The sequence below is a fragment of the Sipha flava genome, unplaced genomic scaffold, assembly GCF_003268045.1.
Source record: "Sipha flava isolate LNK unplaced genomic scaffold, YSA_version1 20527_pilon_pilon, whole genome shotgun sequence".
In the NCBI taxonomy this organism is placed as follows: domain Eukaryota; kingdom Metazoa; phylum Arthropoda; class Insecta; order Hemiptera; family Aphididae; genus Sipha; species Sipha flava.
The window spans coordinates 1-26,003 of record NW_020272805.1 but is presented as its reverse complement, the minus strand read 5'-3'; the positions used below and the strand labels follow the sequence as shown (position 1 = coordinate 26,003).

At 31.1% G+C, this 26,003-nt stretch overlaps 1 protein-coding gene across 2 annotated transcripts; it reads right to left on the bottom strand.

Moving 5' to 3' along the window:
- Positions 1 to 5,509: 5,509 nt before the first annotated feature.
- On the bottom strand, positions 5,510 to 25,054 carry LOC112682495 (hydroxymethylglutaryl-CoA lyase, mitochondrial). Of its 2 annotated transcripts, none has more exons than XM_025553110.1 (6): positions 24,949 to 25,054; positions 8,007 to 8,173; positions 7,802 to 7,925; positions 7,474 to 7,686; positions 6,181 to 6,369; positions 5,510 to 6,024 (listed from the first exon to the last, which is right to left on the bottom strand). In XM_025553110.1, exons 1-6 carry the CDS (start codon positions 24,967 to 24,969, stop codon positions 5,740 to 5,742), a joined length of 999 nt encoding a protein of 332 aa, XP_025408895.1. In that variant the 5' UTR covers positions 24,970 to 25,054; the 3' UTR covers positions 5,510 to 5,739. The 2 variants fall into 2 exon arrangements, with proteins under 2 accessions (XP_025408895.1, XP_025408894.1); XM_025553109.1 differs by lacking the exon at positions 24,949 to 25,054 and adding an exon at positions 12,586 to 12,960.
- Positions 25,055 to 26,003: the final 949 nt, after the last annotated feature.

Below are 26,003 nucleotides of genomic sequence, written 5' to 3'. Positions count from 1 at the left end.
CCATGACGATTTAATGAGATGGAAAAATAGGTTTTTCAAACGAATTCGACATACCCCAGGGTAGGAGCGGAGAACAAGCGTTTTATTTGTTTTACATAAAAAGTTGTTCCGCGCGTTTTAAAAACGATACCATTAGACCATCCGTACAAGTATACTATGCCGTTTAAATTGTAAATAACTTCCGCCAAACATAACGATGCAACACGGTCATGTACACACGGGTGTACACTCTAGTAGCTGATAATTTTTTTATTTTTATTATTTATTCATTTCAGCCAAATCGATTGCAATTGAATACACAAATTGCCGTAGTACCTCCACTAGTGGCATCTACGCTCTGCCTAACCCGTCGTTTTATCTTTATAATTATTTATATTTATTTGTTTTTTTTTCCATCAATTATCCTTACTGTTCTCTATAATGCAACGTATTGAATAAGGAAAAACTTTTAAAAACCAAAATACATAAATTACATTAATAATAGCTGATACGTGCACTGTACCGATTGTACTGTAGCTCGAATCTGATACACGGAGTTTATGGATATATAAATTGTTTTATAATAAAACATTTATTCAATTAAAATATGACTTAAACCTAATACAATAATAAAAATTATCATTAGCGTTACATAATGATAGGATATTCTGTTTAAACATACTAACTTTTTTCATTTTATTAATACAAATATTTCCATCCAGTTCAGTAACTATTTTATCGATCGCTTTTTTCATTTGATTTTAATGTTAGATAATATTAGATTGACTTTCACATCAACTTTTTATTCGACTCTTTACTTCATTATTTAAATTATTTAATGTTGTTTTCCCCGTGTAGTTGTTGAAATTTCTTGAATTTGTTAATAATGGTATAATATACATATTATGTCGGTTTAAAGTACTTTCCTGTTCTTTTGCCTATCATTTTTTTACCGTTAAACGTATGGTTTTGTTTGGATTTTATTTAAGTTAAGCTAATCTATAATTTATAAACAGATAATATATTTTTATGGTTAAATAACTTCTCAGATGACTATTCAAATGGTAGGGAGCAGGCACACTACTTTTATTATAATTTTTTGGGTAATATACAATGAAATAATGTCTATTGTATTTGAGCCTCCCTAACATGTTATGCTATAAAATGTAATAGAATTACACAGTGCCGTGTATATTTGTCTTATAGTTGATTTATTGAGAAATCTAATTATGTGGAATAATAAAATTAAGCTATGCATTTTATTTTCAATATTCTATATATGTTTTGACTATTTCAGATTAAAATTTATTGTCACTCCTAAATACTTGAAAAATAATACTATTTGAATTGATTATCAACTGCAATTTGTCATACCAATTTCACATTTATGTATTATGAAGTTATATTCAATAGGAAGCTGTTAACGAATTATTATTATTGGCGTGTAAGCCGATTTATTAATGATAACAGATATTTTCCATTCCATCATAGATTTATCGTAAATCAATTTCGACAGTTTATTTCAATTTTTTTCGTAATTGACTAGTGTCATATCATCAGCGTACATGAGAAATTTTCCTTTTAGTAGTGAGGCAAGTATATAATTAATATATATTAAAAACAGTAAAGGGTCTAATGAGGTAATTGTAAAATTCACGTCGATTAAATGAGAAAGTAAAAATGTGTCTTGTGAAATTCAATCAGGATTATCGCTAACGAGTATCCTAAATGCATATTGTATAAAGTGATCATGTAAGCGAAATAAGAAAAAAAAACGGAGATGTGTATAACACGATTATATTTTCGAGGTTCGTGTGGGTATGGAATGCATTTGTATCTAATTTAGATCCGTCCAAGATCGCCCAAAATGAATAAACAAATGATACGAATCCCGAGTCGCCGTGTGAAATGATAAACAACAAGTTTTATTTCATTCATTTATACACAGTTCTTATTTTATTTATAGCTTAAATATAAAATGTGTAAAAGTGTACGTATACATTCATATGAGTGAATAGCATGTACATTTTATATTTGTATATGACTGTGCGTTAAAAGTGTTAAAAGTGTACAATTAGCGAGGCGATTATAACACACATTAGTTGCAAAACAACTAGAAAAATAAAAAAAACACATATTATAGTTAAAATGAAATGAGAAAAAGACACAAATAGCCGTACAGCTAAAACTTTCGCGTTATTTTTAGAATTTCCATTATTCGTTATACGCCGGAGAAGGCCAACTTGTTTTAAATTAATAAAGAACGAAAATCTTTTCTCGGCATCGAATTATTTGTTACGTTGTACTATTACTTTTTTATCTATCCGTCGTATGCGTTTTAGGAAAATAAAAACGTTCGTCGTTGAATTTACGGCTCTATAATGAGATGTAGGTAAGAAATATACATTTTATTTTTTCAGCTAAACAATCGCAGTTATGGTTCACAATGGTAAACTCGACATTAACAATATTATCAAAAGCATTATAGCCCAAACTTAATGTGCACACGAAATTGTGATTTTGTGTAAACTATTGGTCGCACTAAGCCGACACTAACTCGGTCCATTATAAGGCACAAACATCGCGGTAAAATAAACAAAATTATTCTAAAACATAGTACAATGCATCGTTTTAGTCATTTGTCTTTATTATCATAGTTTCGTGTAATACACGAGCAGCGATCGCTTATAGTTTTCGGTAAAACTTCTCTTGAGATCTCAATCAACAATAAATTATTAAGAAATAAATCAATGCTATAACTCATCTGGGCCTACGGCATTCAAATATAGGGATGTACCAAGCCTTTCCAAATGCGTACTATTAAGGCCTTTCGATCAACAATCCCTCTTCGTTAAATAACATCTGGACCATGGGGTATGTCTCTAATCTATCACTACACAAAGACCTTAAAATTGAGTCGGGTTCCTTGACAGTTAAAAACTACTACAAAAATTTCTAATACAATAAATTAATCACACAATTCCACTAATAACTAACTTGGCCAGTGAATCAATATCAGATAATCCGCCACGTCGATTTAATTGCCACTGGTGTCGAGATCTCTCGAATCCTGTGACTTGTGTTAATTAACCAAATTAAATTCTCCCTCCCCATAAGTCTGAGAGATATCCCCACACCGGTGGACCTCTCCCTACCCACATAATTTCGTGTTATTTATATCTTAGTGTTACCAAATTTACTTATTGTAAAATAATATTACAGATTTCAATTCCCTTTCCGGTTTGTCTTAAACATCTGAACGCGTGTCCGCGCACATGTTTTAGTGTTGACGTTGACTGTAATTCCCGGTATGCCATCATATTAATGATATTATTAGTAACGACCGGTCATAAACTTATTCCACTATCGAGTGTATCACTGGCGGGTGACTAATCCAATTCCAATTAAAATTCTAAATCTCAATTCCAAACACTACCTCTTAACACATGTACTATTGCTGTGGAAATAAGTGCGTGACAAAAAAAAAAAAAAATCCATAATAATTTATATTTTCTACAGTCATAACTCCAACCCTCTAACTCCGCAATATAGCTTCGAAAGCTTAAGATGATCGCGCACTATACATACGCTAAAGTTAGCGTTACTTCTAACCACGAAATCGCAACCATTTTAAATTATTTGTCATCCAGAGCTTACGATGAACTTTATTCATGTTTTTTTTTCCTATCCCGGTCTGTCGTTTTTTAAATAAAATCTATAATGGCCGTATTTACTAATACATTAACTTTTTTTTTCGTCTTGATACATGCAAGTATAATGAAATCAATTTAGAATCATACGTTAAATATTATTATATTATGTAAGAAATATATCTGTCAAAATAATGATTTTTACCTATACTTTTTTTTTTTTTTTGTTTGAAACATTATCTCAATCATAATTATTTGTAGTTGAACAGATTATACCTAAAATCAAGTCATAAAGATTGGAGTCTTTAAAATAATAATTACAACTTACATGATAAATGATTATTTAAATGTGATTCTTGTAATTATTCTCAAATTATTTTACTATATGTTCATATATATTTCTGTAGAGACGGTTTGAACATACATTACTTAAATTGTTCTTCCTACACGAGATTTACTATATAACATTGTTTAAATGTTAAAACGATCAAAATGAATCACTAATATATCTCAACTTGACTCGTACATCAAATTTTAATTTACTTAACAATCGTTTGTCAATAAGAAAATTCTGTGTTAAGAATTTTCACCCCATATTGTTTTTACCAGTAATGTGCCCAGTAGGAGCTTGACAGGCTATCTTTGTGTTTCTGTATAATGCATATGAAAAATGCAATTACATAAGTTTTTATTTAGGCAGTGCTGTCAAAGGTTATAGCCAAGAGGGATAGGGGCTACTTCTCTCCCTGTACATAGCTAACAAATACACTAATTTTTAACAATATTTTAAATTGATTCATATATGTGACCCAATATTTAAACTACTTATAACATTTCAAATTTTTATTTTTAATATATTTTTTTTAAAATTATATTCTAAGTATTCAAATTATAATTTCCTATCTATTGACATAAATTTTTCAATTTTTTTTTTTTTTTTTGTTTTTACCTTGGGAGTTATAAAGATCATAAAATAAGATAAAAAATTTGACATTTATAAAAATTTAAAAAAAATATAATATAAAATAAAATATAAATACATTTTTTTTAATAAATTATTAATTATTAATTATAAATAAAAATTTAAAATTTATAACTAACACTAAATATGTTTTCATTACTGGTTGCCCCCTGATGAAATTTTTAACCATGCCATTGATGCCTCCCAAGCTTTTACGAGGCCCTAGACTAAAATAGTATAATTTTCGTACACCTAAATATATTTAACAATTCTAAATTGACAAATTGTGGGCCCCCGAATTTATTCTAAGTGCGAGGCCCTAGGCAACTACCTAAGTTGTCCGCCCGCTAATGACGACACTGTAATTAGGGAAGTATTTTCATCTGTAAAACTTATATAATTTATGAGAGCTTTGGTTCTTACAGTATAGATATAATTTTGAATAAGAAAAATAACTTTATGCCATACAATTTTGTTCTGGTATAAATGTGGTCCTGAGTAGTTATTTAATAAACACAACATCCCATACAGCTAAACTGTTCATATGTTATTATACTATTATAAGGATAGGTATGAAAAACATTAACAATAATTACATGTATTTGTACTTATTGATGCATTTTTAATAAACATAACAATTATTTGATGACTAATAAAAATAAATATTATGTAAGCTAGTATCCTTTAATTTTATACCTTGATTTTTGTAATAAATATTTTAAATATAAAAATTCCATCGTATAATAACAAGTATTGAATGAGAAATATTAACATTTTTTTTATAATAAATTAAATATATAATTTTATAAAAAAAATATAAAATATTAATTCCTTCTTATTAATATCACTCCAAAAATGTACTTATATGGATGGAAAAAAAAAACCAATACATTTTTACGTATAAGTTATAACTAATCAGTTTAGATGAGTATTTGTCACTATATTTCAAAATGACAGTAATAGTAATAATATTATGTAACTATGCACTAAAGTTAAAAATATAAAAGTTAAACTTTACCTAGGTCATATTAGTGACAAAAATTATAAATTCAGTCTTATATAAATAATTTAAAATGCACAGACTTATATAAAACAAAAGTATTCGAATGCTTATCAGTGGAATGGAATATAGGTAGTACACGTAGATAGTTAGTTCTTTAGTGCTGCACTTTGGTTCCTGTATGACTGCAAGAATTGCATGGGTTTTTCTTTTCCCGATAACGCTCTGGCCACTTTTGATTCAGTACTTTTGCCCAACTCGTTGCAGATATACCTGCCAGCACCCAATAACTTTTCCATATCTACGTCAGTTTCAATACCCATTCCCTGTAACATGTACACCAGATCTTCTGTGGCAACGTTACCAGAAGCTCCTCTGGCGTATGGACAGCCCCCAAGACCGGCGACCGATGAGTCGAATACTGAAATTCCCATCTAAAACAAAAGTAAAATATTTATAATAAATACAATGCAGTTAAAATTCTAAAAACAAAACTCTTCTACAGTTGGTACAAAGAACAAACAATAAAAAAAGAGTATAGAGAATGTTATTGGTTTGGTATATGTACGCAACGGCTATTGTTTACACACCTCCATAGCAGTAAGTATATTGGACAATGCTTGGCCGTAAGTATCGTGACAATGGAGAGCCAAGTTTTCAGCTGGTATCATTTCCATAACATCTTGTAACATTGCTCTTATGGAACCCGGTGTGCCAATACCAATTGTATCTCCGAGAGAAATCTCATAACAGCCCATGTTGTACAACGCAAGAGACATCTAAACATTTTTTAATATAATTTTCGTAAATTTATTAAACTTATATAGAATTTCATTTAAAAAAATGAATAATAATTTACGACTAATAATATAAACTATAACGGTGTCTTAAAAGGTTTATATAGGCAAAATAAATTACAAGCCTAAAATTTTAAAAGGGTTATTTATTTGAAAATGATATCTACTCATACTAACTTATTATAAAAAAATATATATATTTTTAATTTTCTATATTATAGTGTATATAAAAATATAATATAAGAACTATTGATGTGTATAATGAAAAAAAAAAAAATATGTAAATAAGACAGATACGACAGGTTGAGAGGCCTCACAGTAACAGTACTGTGATCAAATATAAAATTAGTTGATTATGTTAAGACTAAATAATACGTAATAGGTAGTCGTATATACTTAATCGTTAAGTGATACCTATTACGTATCTTCATTGGGTTTTCTGAAATAGTGTCTGGATGATAGATCAGAAATTTGAAAATGTTCGTGGTGGACTAAGCAACTGTTAAGTAGTTTGTAACATGTTATTTCAGTAACTATGATCTTGCGCGTGGCACTATACATACTATAGTTAATTATTTTCATTAACCTGCCCACCTTTGCACTGCAATATGGTAAAGTCAACAAAACCTGTACGATAGGCAACCAAACGTTCATTAGGTACGCCTAAACGCATATTCATAAATAAGGGTTTTAGAAGTGTTCGGTTGTCTATCACATGTAATTTTTGCTGGCTTGATATTTTTTCGGCTCGTACTGTGTTTTTATGTATAAATTATACGTCAATTATAATTGATTATAATAAATTATACGGTATAATAGAACGTGATATTATTTTTACTTTTCATAGTGCTAATATTTTCGAATTACACATAGTGTACATCTTACGGAAACATTTAGTTATCGTATAAATACTGAATTGTTTATAAAAAATAAAATTATAGACTTGTTGGTTTGTAAGCACCATAAGAAGAACCCGTTTGCTTTTTGATCGGACATTGTGAAAACGTTAATCTTAACCTAACCATTGTTAACCGTACGCTGGACAGCTAGAGTAATGGATAACACAATAATACGACAAAAAATCACCTTGGCGACATCTTTGGGTGATACGGCTCCGTCGTACGGACATCCGCAGACACAGGAAATGTATCCGCGTACTTTGATGCCGTGATCTAACGCGGTGGCCACTACGTCTTCGAACCTTTCCAAGCTCTCGGCCACGCTGCAGCCAATGTTCTTTTGACTGAACCCTTCGGAGGCGGAACCGAACACGGCTATTTCTTTGACGTCGTGTTGCATCTGCGTAACGACGGGTCGACGGGTTAAGACTCTCGTGTACATATATTGCACGGAATCGACGGCCGTCGAATCGCGCACGTTGTTTCGTGCATTTAATAACAAAAAATATACGTACCGCTGTGAGGAGACCTTTCATGTTCGGCACTAGCACCGGATAAGACACACCGGAAACCTTGTTTATCTTGCTGTACACGTCCGAATGATCGGCCATTTGCGGAACCCATTTCGGCGAAACGAAACTGCAATAAATTCAAACGGACGTCGTGAAGAAAAAAAAAAAAAATGTCCAAAACCGTGCACTGCGCGTTAAAATGGTTCACCTTGTAACTTCAACGTTTCGAAGTCCTGTCGCGGACAGTCTGTTGATGAACTCCACTTTAACGTCCGTCGGTATGGTTTTCGGTTCGTTCTGAAGTCCGTCCCGTGGCCCTACTTCGACGATCCGAACTTTTGTCGGATACTTGAACGCGCTCTGCGTCGTATAGTTCTGAAAACGAACCGCGGAATATTTTATTCGTATTTCGTACAGTGCGCGGTGTGCAGAAATCACAAGTGTACACACAGCGTCGTGGGTACGGCTGATTGCAGCGTTTCAACGATAAATTAGTACATTGTTACGGAAGCCGCGTTTTACTAGGCACAAAACATATTTAAATTCCGTACAACCGCAGTTAACGAGGCATGCACGTTTAACGTACCAATAAGACTGATTTAACAACAAGTCGTTGACACATGATGACGTGTTAATAATTGTGAACAACGCACGTGTACATTAAATTGCAAGTTGCCGTTGTGCTCGAATGCGATAGGAACAAAACATAATTCTTACGGCTATTATTACACTGCAGATTGTTGTGCTTTCGGAGTAAAGTCATGGAACCGATAAGGGTCAGAATAACGTAAAAAAAAAAAAAAAAAAAAAATCCATTAGAAGGCTAAGTGATTTGTTTTTATCGACAAAATGCATAAAATCGTTATTTAAATAACATCGTTTACTTTTAAATTATCGGGGAATTAAAAAATACTATGCTGTATAAATAATTTATTTTCGAACGTGTTGAAATAAATACACCCGTATACGTAGTCTCCGTCTCACAAACGTACATGACAAATATGCGGTCATTAGATCTGATTTGGTGTTTTCAACTTTAATATTTAAATGGACTAACGAATTATCGAACAGTATCGAATTGTCAAGGACATTGTGTCTTCTCCTAAGTTTTTAACGATATTTAAATGTGTAGACAAGGAATGAATTTTTCTAAATTGTAATTTTAGATAATTATAACTTGCTTAAAAATTAAAATATCGCAAAGACATACGAGAAGGCACAATGCTTGATGATAAATCAGTTTACTCTAATATTAAAACATAAAATCGGTTTTATTGAACGCGGATTTGATATTTTGTACGTTTGTAACGCGAAGACAACACTTGCGGTGGTGACTTCCTCTTAAATGCATGTATCATACATTCCATAAATATTACACGAGTAGTTTTGAATAGTGATAAAATACCATTAAAGTTTGCATGTTTAAATAAAATATTAAATTCTAGATAATATATATTATATAGTTATTTCCAAAGAACAACAATATATAACATTTTTGTAATAATAAAATATATATTATTCAAAAATCTGTCAATATCCCAAAACGATTAAACAATAACTGTGTTTACTTATAGTGAAACCTTCCCTTTTATGATAACTTTTGATTAGTTATAAATTTTCGACCAACACGAAAAAACACAAAAAGAAATTACGTACTACCTCAACACGTTAGGAGAAATATTTGAAATATAATTACATGTATTTAAAATATACGATTGTAAATTTTGTAATACTAAATACAAATAATACCTATTGAATAAGTCAAGAAGTCGAAACAAAAAAAAAATGCCCTTGAATTATTCGACACGTTCAACAGATCTGATAACTCGAAATTCTTATTCATTCATTGAAATCATTATTAATTCTGTTGAATTTCTAATGACCAAATTGTTAGTAATTTCTAAGATTCTATGATAATATAATAAAAGTTGAAACGATAATTATTACTTAACACTTGTTTACAAAGATAATTGTTCACGTGTCAAAGAAAATATTGAGTAGGTACTTTTGAAGCAATATAAACTGTTACAAGCGAATAACGTTTTATTTTAAACCATGCCCACGACTACTCGCATTTAATAAAAATAGTGATGGTGTTAATGAAAATAAAAATATTGCAATACATAAATCACCGAAATCGGCGTACAAATAGGAGGAGGGGTCCGTGATAAACACCCTCAAGGATTAAAAAAATCCAGTTTTAAAATAGTTAGAATGAATATCATGAATATTTTAACACGTACATAAAATTTAGTATTTGTCAACTATGATGGAATTACAAAAAAATTAATTTTTCGTCCGAAAAGGTACAAAAAAACACGATAAACTGTGTATATAATTTAATCACTCCTATAAGAAAACTGAATGTACGCCCTTGATTATCGATATTATGCTTAGACGATAATTCTTACTTGGCAATTATTATTCATCGCCGTACATAGACAAATCACTCAAAATTAGTAAAACCTCGTAAGTATACGGTTCAATAAATAATACAATTATATCAAATTAATGGTCAAAGAATAATGACCTAATTGACTTCTCGTATCACGTTTAATCTAGTTACGTCATTCTGTGTTGTGGTCGATATCGAAAACTATAATAATGTAATAGATGAACCATAACGCAGTGATAACCTAACCTATCCAACATCGAACTCGATCTTCTTTATAATTGTTCGTAACGAAAAACTATAGCCAAGTGTTAAAATGTTTTTGAATAGTAAAGTAACGCTCAAGCAAAAAATTTCATAATTGTTTTGTCAACCGATGAGCCTCGACCGACCGCTGACGATCAACGGTCGCCGTGAAAAAATAAAACCCGTTTCCTTTGGAATGTATGGTATAATAGTTATAGAAACAACGATCAGAATGAACCGCATTGCCAAAATGAATTGTGTTCGCGATAATTATAATACGATAACACGATCAATAAATGTCTGTTAAAAGTTTGATTTGTACATTTAATGCTCAACTAATGAAGGCAATTACCGTATATTTCGTATAAAACAATAAACAGTACGAACTTGATAGTTATGATTTTACACTTCCTCCTTTTATTCCAACCTTGAACGACGAAACCGACTTAAACGTGCAACATTTCCAAAATGTATATTAAAAACTAATAATATGTATATTTGTATTTGCTTTCGATTAAGCAATGGGTAAAACAAAATACGAGAGCATAAATCTGCATACCACGTGCAACGTGGAACGCGTTAAAATAATTGTCAACGCGATAAAAAAAAAAAAAAATGCGTAAATGTGCTCGGACGATGTTCAAACACATACAATATTTAAAACACAAATAATATTATCAACGTGTGTAAACAAGTTACGAAGCATCACAATACATTTACGAATCCATTATGTACCGTAATAACAACAAACGTACAGAATGAACTTGTATTGAGAATCGAAACGCGTTTGATACGATTAATAATAATCCGCATTGTATACGTGCGTTTCCATTCGATGTTAACGTTTTAAACACCGAACACGCTTTCGGTGGATAGAAAATAAGATTTTATGTTTTTTTTTTTACTTTTGTTGCACGTCAAGGACCGACTGCTTTTAAAACCAATCGAATTTCGTGTACGTTACGATACACTTACACGTTGTCGACGTGTAATAACTAATCGCGCACAAACCGATCCCAAGGATGTACGCGCGAGAATAAACAAAGTACCTACACACAAAGAGTAAACAATACAATATTTCAATAAAACACCGTTTCGCGCGACGTAACTAAACAATCGGTCGGGTGATCTTGAGACGTACATAATAACCAACTCGCACTCCAACAGATTGCGAACGGTTTTGGATGTAGATAACACGCAGGCGAGTGTGAATGTATCGTAGCAGTTGTTGTTGTTTTTTTCCAAGGATTGCAGACGCGAGGATCGAAGAATTGCGACTCGTTTAACAACAATCTAAAATTCACTTCGGAATGATTCCCGTCGCCTACTAGGCCTACACTCAACCTTGCTCAGGAAATGCGTGTTATAACGTTCACCTGTTAAAAAAACCAAATGCGCGACGAACGGTAAAACGACCGCGTTCGCTTCGTTGCGCAAAAAGAGCAGTCCGACGAACTGTCGTTTCTATTTCATTATATTTATTATATTTGGTTTTGGACGGTGTGGTTTTATAAAAAAAATGAACGGGCGAAAGACGTTCAATTTTTCGTACTACAGATACACCATGTACGTTTTCCGTATTTAGTTTAAACCGATTCTACGACATTCGTCCACGAAAGTAACTGATTCTGTGGTTCCAATTACAACAGTATTACGCACTTGGCGTGAATACTACATTAAGCGCACTTACGAATGTAGACACTGATACGCATTTACAACGGCGGCGTGGTGAACATTTCGTGGTTAAGGGTGTACAACACACTATTATATCTAACAGCAACCCTCTTTCGTAAAACAGATCCTTCCCTTGTGAAACGTTTCAAGGTTCCCAGGTCTCGAATCCCCCCACTCCACTCCCAAGAAGAGGAAAAGGTTCGAAAGTAAGTCGCGAATGATTTGATACGAAGGCGCAAAGAAAAATAACATGGCTGTAAATAACTCATCGTCTGCAACCCAAGTACTGATATAAAAATATAATTGAAAAATGTAAGCCCCCGCCCCACTCGCAGACGCGCACGTTTCGAAAACACGCCATTGCGCGCGGTAGGACCGTGTGAACCGCGCCGGGGGTCGTTAGCGGCACACACGACGTGGGCGCGGGTAGGCGATACGCAAATACGACGAGCGCGCGCGCTTGAAACGAACGTACCCTTAGCCTGCTGGTCTCGGTCTTGAGACTGCTGCAGATGAACTTGGTCACGTCGTTGACGAAATGCATGGTCATCGCGTTCCCTTCGACCTGGTGCGGCAAATACGTGGTGTTCGCGTCGCGCGGAACTAGTGTAGGGGCTTCCCGACAAACTCCAGCGGCGGCGTGAGGGGGGTGGCTGCTAGCGAACGACGGTAAACGGAAAACAATTGGATCGTCGACGGCGGCTACGCAACGGTACGGTGTCGTGGATGGAAACGTGCGTAACGTTCGATGTTGTATCGTGCGCAAGCGCTCAGACGGACTTGGGAAAAACACGTCAGCAACGCCCTACGACGTACCGTGGCAAAGCGAATACTGTTACTGGTCGGTCGCCTCGTCGGGCACGCCGTTCGTAGCGGCGTCGCGAAACGTTGTGATCGGGGTGGGGTGGCGGCGGACGTTTGGGGAGGGGGTTCCGCGGCGACGCGGACACACCGTGTGTGCACCACAGCGGGCGCGCGCGTATTTCCGCGGGTGCTTGTGCACGTGCGAGCACGGAACGTTGTGACCGTGCGCGCGGGCGTACGGGGAACGCAGTTCAAATGTCCGACGTCCAAGGTCATCGGATCTAGAGAAAATCGTCGATCAATCCGCGGACCGAATGCCAGAATGTTTTTTTTCACGAACCGTCGGCGTATTTTAGGGGGGGAAGGCGCGATCCCCCCCCCGAATCCGTATTTAAGGAATCCATCATATGCGAGATACGCATTTCAATTTTTTTTTTTTTTTTTTTAATGTAGATCGTTTTATAACGAAATAAAAAAAAAAAAAAAAAAAAAAACGCGTGGCTGTGAATACTGAATTGGGTTTTTTGTCGGGTCCATACTTGGTGTAAAATCAAACAAGCGTAACTTTCAAAACACAGACAGGTGTTAAAAAAGAACTACGCAAAATCGATTCAAAATGGATTAGATTAAAAAAAAAAAAAAACCACAAACATTAAGGATTCACCCGATTTAAGTATTGCCAACAATTTTTACTTGTAAATTTTGAGCCTGAAAAAATTTCAGTCGCCCCCCCCCCCCTTAGAAGTAAGTCTAAATACGCCCCTGGCATGAACACGACGATGTTCGGTACACATCTCTCGTGTCTCGCGGACGGACAACACCCGATGGGAGGAGGGGAACTCTGCGAGTACTTCCCCGACCGTTAGGCGAAACGTAGAAACTCGTTTACGCTGTGAGAAAACCTAACGCGTCATCAATATGTCAATAACAAAAACGTCATGTTTTTTAATACTTTCAGGGTTCGGCACAATAACGGTTTTGGGTAACGTGTATCTTTTCCGCGTACATTCTCAACAAATTTATTGTACTTTCCGTTTACAGCAAACAATATCGATTTATAATAATTATGGAAACTGTACGCAAACGCACGTATTAATGCTTCAGAAAATGTTCGAGAAGATTTATTAAACTCGTGCGTCATTCGAACACGCACATTTTCATGCACAGCCGATAATAAACAACAAAATTGTATGCGCTCGAATCTCAAAGTAACGTAAGGTTGCTATGATACTGCAGTGATCGTCGTAACAATCCAGAGGTATATTACGTGGCAGGGGGGATGAAGTGTTTAGATACCTTAACAATTTTTTTGTTCTATGAATATTTTCAATTTGGCCTTTATGAATGCTTAAAATACAAGAATTAAAATTATTTTTATTAAATCACGAAACACTTATGATTTTAAGATTTTTAATTTATGCATACATCATGTAGAGAAACGGTGGGAATGGTAGGGATCGAAGGAGAAAAGCCCCTCTTGGGTTAACAATATGTATTTCAGTACACATATTCTTTATTAAAAAAAATCGAAACATAGATAGTACGCTACTACGGAACAGGACCAAGATCATTGTAATATAAGCTGCACAATAACGAAATAAGAAGCTAAGAAAATCGCTAAAAAACAGGTTCAATGATCCTAGGTCATATTTACAATTAGGAAAGATAAATCACTGCCTATGACCTCCATTATCAAAGGGCCATCGGGTTTTTATAATTTTTTTTTTTTTTATTCAACTTTCATTATATAAAATAAATAATATAAACTAAATATAATTTTTCAAAGAAATGCAAGAAATCTATAGGGATAAATAAAAGTATAAAATCGTAATTTTATTTATGAAAATGTACAAGTAAGTTTTAATTATTGATTTGTTTTATACAACTCATGTGTGGAGAGGTACATATACATATCTATAGATACACTACTATTGACAAAGGTCCACATTTTTTATTCTAACTAAGACCTCAAAATGCCTAAATCAGGTCCTGCTAAGAAGTAATTTAAATTATCCATAACTACAACGCAGATAAAGATCAGTAAAACAGTGTATACGTGAAACGCATTTGAAGTGGAAAACAATAGAAGCAACAAACTTGGAGAGATTGAAGATTATTGCAAGATTTACAAATGGACGAATATGAACTTCGTACGAACGATTAAAAAGCCTTTGAATATATAAAAAATAAATCTACGAAACAATGATAAGCCAATGCATTTATTTGCTATTTTTTTTAAACTAAAAAATATCTAGAAATTAAAATTTACTATAAAATTAAAAACTTTTTTGCCACTTTAAACACTGACTAACCATGAAGTTACTTTACTTTTTTTGAATTTGAAGAAATACCGAATATATATAATAGTATTAGAGATAATTAACATTTTAAGAATTAGTTAGAACAATCATCATAACTTATAAATATTAATAGGCAATAGTCTGTGAATAGACAGCATGATATTATATTAGATGATGAAAATATTTTCCATACCTTCATTCTGTTTATAATGTGCTGTGTACTGTAAAGTTCTAAATTGTAGAAACTCTTATAATAGCGACTTGGTATTTATATTTTTAATAAACAAATCAGCGTTGATGAACTATAAGTTGGGTTTAAAACGTCAAAATAAATTATGATAATACTATTGGTCAATAATACCACACACGCGTATTGTCCATGGTAACCTGGTCACGTTTTCTTTTCATCGCGGTATGGCAATAAAATTTTTTTCTTCTCGCTTCTAGACAAAAACCAAATATTGTTGATTGTCGATCGATTTTTAGATCCGACGGATATAGTTCGACCGAGCACACTCGAAGCATTTTTATGCTTCAAAAATTGGATACGCCTTATATGTATATTACCCGTTAATGTATCTAATTAAATGTTTGGAATATTAAAATAAAATAATATAAATTACATTATTGACGATCGATGCGTTTGGTTGTACACGCTAAAAACTTTAAGTGTCATAGTTGGTACTTTAATAGGTTGTTAAATTTAATACATTTATATTTCTTCACAAAATACGATAGACGACTCGAATTATAACATTTGGAGTATTAATTTGTTGGTTCAATAATCAATATCAGATTTTGAAGTATTGTATTTTTAAAGTAAAATGGACAATTTCTATTTCATATTTTAAACGAGTATGCAAGTTTGGCATGATTCTCTTTGTATAATAGTTCGACAATCGTAATTGTTTTCATTTAAATACATTACTATAATTAGCATACATTTTGAACACGAAATCTAAACATTTTCACCCGACCAGCTGATGTATTAACACTCGTTATCCACCCTTTCAATTGTGATTTCTTCATATTACTATAGCTATTATATTCTCCTACAAAAATTTCAATTTTACCGAATTGTAGAACGCGCGCGTCGACCGAAACCGACAGCGCTTCGTAATGGCTAAATATAATTATAATCTCAATACGGTTCAATGCAGCCGTATAGAATGTTATTCAAAACACGTAATTTAGACATTATATAATGCATTCTGTACACACAAGTATGTACAACGTGCATTGTCACATTTTGCAAAATTTTCACATTTTTTTTATTTTTATCTCATCACTTGGTCACAAGTCACGGTTGTCCGCGTGATCGTATTACAAAATATCTAAATAACACAGTGACTGGTAACAATAATACTGTGCTCACCGTACATGCGTTAAGATATTTATAATTTATCTTTATCCAGGTCGGTGAATAAAATGTCACATGTACACTCTCGAGTCTGTTCAATGCATAGGTACTAATTTCAAATTTTCCGATAGACGAGATTCATAGTAAATACCACTACAGCGATGACTACGCTTTCGCGGTGACTGAGTGACCTTCGTTATATTTCGTTACAGTTCGTGTATTTGTTCTAGACAACTTCGATTATCATCAGATTAACAACCAGATTGTGCATCTGATTAAAGTTATGGAACAACGCTTTAAAACAAAACGCGGGATGGAATCATAGAAAAGAGATTAAACGATGGTGGGATCATAAATAATAGAAGTTTCTTTTATAATATAAGGATGGAATGTTGTATCAAAATAATTTTGCGGCTACGGCTAAATGGAAATAACACATCATAATAATTATAATCCCGGTATAAACATAGACTATATGAATTCATATAATCTGTGGGGAAAGAAGAAAACACCTCCTCTACACCGTGATTTTGATCAAATATGTCCATCGTCTAGGGCACCATCTAATTTAGTTGACTGATAATAATTAGCAATATTATATAGAAGTATTCAATTAATCTAGTAGACATCTGATTGGTAATCAGATGAAGAACATCGAAATCCATCGGATTGGTCATCTGATTAATAATCGAGGTTGTCGAGGAACACACGGAATACATTCTCATACTTTTATAGTAATAAGTATATTATAATCAGGGCTCATAACTTCTAGTGTTTGAATATTTTTTTTTTGAGGTTCTAGAGATGCTTATTTGAGCTATAAATTTGTTTCAGATAACTAAGAAGCTAAATACGAAATTTTACGTTGCATATTTTTGCATATTTCGAAATATAAGTGCTATTTTGCTTTTTTAAGTCTTTTTCAATTCCGTAACCTTTAAAACATTTTTTTTTTATAATAATAAGTACCTAATTAGGTTTAGTAGTATTAATTATTTATATTTATAACTAATTCATGTTAATTAATTAATTCTTCTTTATATGATATAAGTTATATATTTATCTAGCGACGCGATCGACAAGCGAGCGATTATGACTAGTTTTTTTTAACAAGGAAAATATTTGTTTTATACATAATATTAATTTTTTTCGCATATTATAGTATTTTTAGTGCATATTTAAGCGCTCACATAAATATTTTTTAGATCATATTATAGCGCTTATAACAAATTTTTTTAGAGCTTTAAGCTATAAGCCCTAATTATAATCATACGTCTATAATATATGAATTATTCACAAATATCTTTTTCATTATGTTCGCAATGCTCTATATTTGCGTTTTATAATTGTATACAATGCACACAAGTCAAATATGTAATTGATTCATTTATTAAAGTTTCAATAAAAAAAATATTTTCTTGTGCACTGACGATAATTTTTATTGATACTTGAACTAATGCGGTCGTGCGACAATAATTGTAATCTAATAGTTTACAATTAAATCAAATGAGAGATAACATTTTCTTCTATCATTTCAGTACTATGAAATTATGATATATGGTTGACATTTTTTAACTAAAATATATAATCATTTTTCGTTATGAATAGCTTAAGAAATGTTTTATCTAACCTATACTACAGTCACAACAAAGTATTACGTTTATGATAATAGCCGTGGTGGATTCGGGAAGTTATTTCAGTACTAAGGTTAAAATTAAACTATTACTGAAACTAAAAAATTTATTTTAGTTTTATTAGTGTTCTCGTTTTCATACTTGAAATAAACAAGTGCTTATATTGAAAACTACTAGACATAATAATATATTTAATCTTTTTTTTTTTTTTTATGTTCATTTAAATTTAATTATCTTTAACACCGTGCATTGTTTAATCCAATCATAAATATTAGCACAAACTATAATAAATTATGCTAATATCTATTTATAAAACTTTTCATAGTATTACTGAATGGTAGGTAAAATAAATTAATTATCTAACATCTGAAGTTCTATTGTTAATATTGATACATACAACTTGAAATAAACTGAATTAGACTAATCAAAGAAGTAAAAAAACAGAATTTGATGTAAGGTATGGAAGTAATTTAAGTAATATGTAAATAAATTACTTAGTTTTTAGACAATATAACCACATTGCGTCCATTTAATTACATAAATACTAAAAATATTGTGAAACACATCTGGATTATAAATATAGGCACACGAAATATATAAATCCATCAAAGACTGGAATTCGTAGAAAAATTAAAATTACATCATTGTGAAAACAATTACAGAATTGATATATTCCAGTGAAGTTATTTATTTATATTGTATAATATTTGTCATGCGCGTAGTTCAAATGCACTTGTGTATTTGTATACATACATTGCATTCGTTAATTTTTTAATTGAAAAGTAAAAAAATATAACAAAACGTTGCAAAATTGATTCTAAAGAAGTATCGATTCATAGTTTTTATTTCTCGCAAAGGACATATTCATTAGAAATTACAGGTTAATTATATCTACCTATTTCCTATTTTATTTCGATAGCATATCGGACAATGTCAAATGTCTAAGGTGATAAAAATTAACATCTACGATAAATTATTTTTGCAGAACTACACCAATATGTTTATTATTATTATAACTAGACATTTACAATATAACCTATATATCTGTACACTGGCTCGTATACTGGCTTGTATACTGTATAATAATGTTGAAAGTTTTACAAATAAATCGGTAAATTAATAAATTCAATTATAAAACACCTTTCGCCGATACAATAAAAACGACAGCCTTGAAATAAGTACGAGTATTCACTATGGTATAATTACCTACATAATTTAAAAATCTGAAAATTACTTCATTGAATATTATAATTAATAGTGCAGTGCACCACACTAAAGTATGTATTGCGTATAAATAATTTATACGCAATTATTGTGTGCGCATTGAATGTTCAATCCATAAATTATTTTTTTCATCATTCGTAAGTATGCAATTTTTTGTACTCGTACAATAAACCGTTGGCTATATACAATAATAATTTTACCAGTGAATAAAATAAATTATAACACCAACTATTTTATAATTGGTATAAATTAATAATAATAAAAAAAAAATATATGTATATATATATTTATACCGTTTTGCAGACGATTCTTTTAACAATTATACCTACTAATAATTATTTTAAGGTTCCAGTAATTACCGCCGCCGCAGTTTACCGATTCGGATACTTTAACCATAAGCGGTCGAACGGGAATAAAATTGAAGGTTACTATTATAAATTGTCTTAACATTATCGATAAGTCGCAAACAGTACTGCGTGCCTTTTGTACGACGAGTTTTTTGTTGCTTTTAATGATGTTTCAAATTTAATTTATTTACTATTCAAAACTTCCTATAACGACTAATTAATCATGGATTGAATAATATTGAAATATTCATAAATTAAAATCATCCAATTGTATGAAACGGAATTTGTGAGAATGTGACGTCAAGAAAAGTGACCAGTATACGCATTTTAAAAATATTATTATTTTGAAACAATTTTTCGAGACGATAAATTTAAATGTTTTACACGTTTTTTGTTTTTCAACATATCGGATAACTGTTTCGATTGATAAGCATGTATATATTAGGTACCTACTAAATATTATTGTTTGAAACGCTCGTAAAAGTCCGCAAAGCGTAAATCTCTATCGTAAATGATAAAAATAATAAAATAAAACATCCTTTTTACAGCAATGTTATTACTGCAAATTGCCAACATCGTAGTTATTCAACATAATAATATATAATTACTCCGTACAGAAAAATGCTGAACATGACGAAAATATTATGTGGTACGCGTATACCTTATACTGTTATACATAAATATTATAATGCACTATAACCACTAATTAATATAATAGCTAACGTATTTATGATTTTATTTAAATTATCTAATCATTGTTATGTACAATAAAATTTATAATCTTGAAACACTCGCGTGGGATACAAATCATTTATACTTTTATAATTATTAATTAGGTAATATTAAAGCAAACAACCTAATAGACAAATGCATAATAATGTTCTTATCTCAGGGGCGTATAAAGACTTACTTCTAGGGGGGGGGGACTCAAATTTTTTCTTTAATTAAGGCTCAAAATGTACAAGTAAAATTTTTGTTAATATTTATACCAGGTGAATCCTTAATATTTGTGGTTTTTTTTTTTTTTTTTTTTAATCTTATGCCGGATCCACTTAGAATGATTAGTGTAGTAATATGTAGTTATTTTTTAACACCTATCTGTGTTTTGAAAGTTTCGCTTGTGTTATATCTAATTTTTCACTAAGTATGGACTGGGTCTTCAATCAAAATAATATATATTATTTATCGTTATGGGACATATAAACGTTATAAGCAATTGAGCGTTTAACGCTATAAATAATTTAAACTTTATTCAATTGAAGCGTTTAACGTTATAGAAATTTAAACATTTAAAAAATTTTCCGTTTACCGTTATTGACAATTAAAACGTTATGAAAAATTTAGCGTTTTGCGTTATTTAAATTAGTGTAAAATTTGAAACGTTTTCAAATGTAGTAATACTATAAAATAAATCATAATTTTTGTTTCTTAATAAAATACCCATTACTTATATAAAAATTGTCTTAGTCTAAAAATTCTTGAGGGGGGGGGGCGATTGCCCCTATCTCTCACCCCCTCAAATACGCCACTGTTTTATCTGGGACGAGGTATAAAGGGAACAACAATGCAGTATTCATAAACACATGGGTGAATTATGTTAATTTAAGCATTATTACGGAGGGTCCCCCTTCCCTTGTTGACCGTATTAAAATTTGTTATTTTAATTATTTTGTCTTCGATTTCATTATTTCGATCGAACGCTGTACGATGGTCGATGACAACGTCCGAGCTGACGATGAAATCCGGTGATAAGTCCGTGATACATTGCTACATGTATTTACGGTCCCGAGAACTTTTTCGTGCACGAAATAAACATGAAAAACCTGTGGGATTAACGAGCACTTATTAGAGTGGTTGAGCGATGGGAACATTCATCCCCCCTCCGAAGTCCATATAATAGCATACTTGTATTTAATAAGATTATATAAATATTATATAATCCACTATATTTTTTATTTATTGTTAACATTTTTCAGCACATTAAGCACTATTACAAGTATTTGCACTTGTACAATTCTCAAAATGTTATGTAATTCTTATGATGCATTATAAGTATTATTGGTAATGTTTGAATAGTCAAAACCACTTATGTGGATTAGCTTTATTAAACATTCATAGATAAGTATAAATTTCCGTTGAAAACGTATTTCAACGCTTTAGATGAAACGAAGAAGAGACGTACCGCTTTTATTTTATAAAAAGTAACTGTAATTATTGATATTAAATGTATTATAAGCAACAAAAAAATTGTTGTTTTTTTTTTTTTTTTATACTATATACTAATATATTCGTAATAGTTCACCGGCACATACAATAAAAATAACTTATGGTTGATAAAATTAATCCCCCTCCCAAAAAAAAAAAAAAAAAAAAATGAGATCCCATATACGTGCCTGAGGGTTGAGGTCAACGGCATAATGATACGATATCTCGGACAACCCTGCTGTTCAACTGTGGCAGACTAAGCTCGTGTATAATTCAAACGAACCTAATGAGAGATAAATGACATTTCAAATCGTGTGTAGTTATGAAAACGAAAACAAATTCGAAGCCTGTCATTTGGGTGATTATTTTTTCTATGCAGCGAAATATAAAAGCGATCAAATCGATTGTTTCAAAAACGAAATACGTCGAAGTAATAGATTTTTTAACTTAAAAAAAAAACAATTACGACTACGATTATAGAGCGAGTGTACAGTTGTACATTTGCATCATAATCAATAGCGTGAATATACACACTCGTAAACACGTGTGAATGTATAGTTTGCTGACCTCTGCGCAACTAGGTTAGAATATTAATCTCGGAGCTATTAATAGTAGTGTTCAAAAGTAAAAGTAGGACTAAAAAGAAATCCAAACGCTGATATGTGTGTCGTAAAAAGCCATGTGTGGTTTTCGATCTAATGTCAAAATATAAATGATATATTATTCCATACTATAACAACATAAACTACAAAAAAAGTTTTCAATTATTAGTATTAAGTAATCTCTATCCCTGACATGCTTAAAAGATATAGAAAATCATTGTAAATTAATTTAAATTAATTTTTAATAAAAAAAAAAATAATAATACTCGCCGACGGTTTTATTAAAGACAAAACGCATTTTTTCTCATACACACGCGTCTAATAAGTTTTTTTCTTTTTTTTTTTTTTTTTGAGATTCGTGTTTAATCAATATTAATTAATCGGTATAATTAGAAATCACAAACAGATAAAAACATTTGACATGAGAACGTCATTATTTATCTGAATACGAAAATTCGTCCGACCTCACGCGACACACGTCATTGCAGATTTACGAATTATAATAGGTATGTACTTACAGATATACTTATAATTTTATAGTTGCGTAAATATTTATGCAAACATTTGAAATCTAAACTCAGTAATATGCAGACCACGGTTACGTAAAATGATTAAAACGTTTATATATGTTATTACTACTATAAAACAAATCGTTTTAAACCGTTCAAGTATTATTAGACTTAGTGCACACAAAAAAAATTAACTGTTTAATTGTTATATAGAATTTAATTAATAAAGTTCTAATTTCATCTCCGGCCAAATATAAATATGGCCAAATTCTAGAAAAATTTACTTATAAACCTCTATCGAAGCGTTGAATTCAAATGGGAACGTAAATTGAAATGATGTCATAAATCGTGTTTCGCCATCAAACTATAATATTTTCACAATACCGCAACAACCTAAGTACTAAACGAAACAACAATAATACCCGTTATATAATGTAAAAAATGTAATTTGCGGATTTCACATCACCGTATCAAAATATGATGAACGTGTGTACCAAATATAATCATATTTTTTAAATTAACAAAATTCCAAATCACTGAAATACTTTTTTACAATTTTTTTTTTTTTTTAATAAGTAACGATTATACTATTGAGAAAATTCAAAAATTACATGTATACAGTACCAAATTTAGATCTTTTTTAATGTGTAATTTGAAAATTAATGGTTGTGAAACATTGTATTAATCATGTTTTAAATTATCAATCTATGTTCATAATTTGTATTTTTGTAGAAAAACTGATTGCTAACAAAATGTTAAGTGAAAAAAAACTTCGTATTAAATGAATTAGAAAATTTATATCAAAATAACATATGTTATGTTCATCAAGTTAACTCATTATTATGTTTATTCATTTAACACGACTAACGTTAAAAAATGAATGAAACATAAAATGAAAGGATTGCGATAAAAATTATGAATACGGTGCAGTAAATATTGAACGCTCGTCCTAATAGAAATCAATGTTCTGCTATTTTTATACATTTGAACGTAATGAAAATTAATTCATCTTTAATTTTATATTCAAATTTTACGTGACTATAATAACCGATTAGTGTTTGAGAAGATATTAATGATTTATCAATGATGATAACTTATTCATAGTGTAATTAGGTTTCTTTAATTTTCTTTTTAAATGTAAATTCTTGCTATAAATTTTAATCTACGAGTTAACCCATGAGGAATAATGCAATTTATCAACTATCCATCAATTAAATAATACAAGTCAACTTGCAGGCCAAGCGGTATGACGTCAATGAGACTTTTTCCACTGCTGAAAATGTGCACCAAATTAAATCATAGTAACATAATTAAAATTTAAAAAAACACGTGGTCATACTAATAGATGTTTTATTTGTTTTTCAGTTCAAAGATGAGGGATAAATCATTCTAAAAAATTGGTTTCAATGTAATACGGGTTTTATGCATACATTATAGCACAATTTTTCTAAATTCTAAATGCATAAATGCCTTAAGGCATCGCTAAATACTCATATGTGTCACCCATAGTTCGTATATACAAGTATATCGATATAGTACAGTTTACAATTGATTATAAATTTAATTCTGACGTTTAAAATCTAAATTTCTATGTAGACATTACGACTCCTTTTGTTTTTTCGATATATGCGTAATGTATGAATACAGGTAGAATATATATGGATCCTCAAAAATGATTACGCTGTAATTATATACCGTACTTATTTCGTGCCGATTAATACGTACACAATAATATTATGTCATATTATACTCCTTGTAAAAACTTACGGTTCAAATTGTTTAACGAAAAACTATTACATTGCAACACCGATTAATTTAAAATAAATATATATATATATATCAAAATCGCTTACCTTTTTACTTAAACGCACCATGTTGAAATTTAGCAAAAATGCACGATCGTCTCTATGCGTGCATGATTATGAGTTCATTTAAACTGTAACAGATACACACGTGTGACGTGCGTAAATAAGTACCTTGAATCATTGAGGAAAAAAAATGGAAAACCAAGATAAATTAATAGTCGACTGCAATGCCCCTTATCGACGATTTTATCAATTACTTTGAGAGCGAAATAAAAGAAATTATTTAATTCGATGATTATTATAATAAAACGTATTATTGTTAAAACGATATGTTTTTTCATACCAAAAATAATTGAACACTAACTACATTTGGCCTAGACCTAACACGTTAACTTATTTCTCAGATAATAATTAATATTTACCTACGTCACTGTAGGGGTCAGTCGATATGTGGAACATAAAAATAATACATAAGAACTACGTAAGAATTTTCTGACGTATTTTTGTGATACGCTATAACGACGTACCGTCTCTTTGAATTGTATACGTTTTTAACTTGTAATACATCGGTATTCGAATCACGAATGTATAAAACGTTTTGGCCAGAGACCGGAGACCTGTTGAATAAAAAAATGTAATATTTTTTTAAATATTAATCGGAGTTAGAAATTATGTGTACAATGACGTTAACATCATATAAACATGCACACTGTTAGCATTAAATCGTGCATTAGGGAATAATTAAGACACATATGATTGTACCTATATAAGAACAGTGCTCATAAGTTTAAGCCGCAGACCTTCATATTGCATAGTTTTATATTTATATATATAAAATTATCTGTTTAGGCGGGTGTACACTGGAGTATATAGGTGTAATGTAACAAAGTTCGTTTTCGCTCGTATGTTTACATGTTACAAACGACCAGTTGTACGCATTGCATTTTTTAAACTAGTTAACTAGGACACACAAATGTCGCTCAGTGAAAATATTTGATACATAATTGATAGTATATTGAAATACTGGGCAAAACGTGATCAATAGTCAAAAGACATTTTTTTTTTTTTTAAATCATATAAAAATATAATTAGGTAATTGGTAA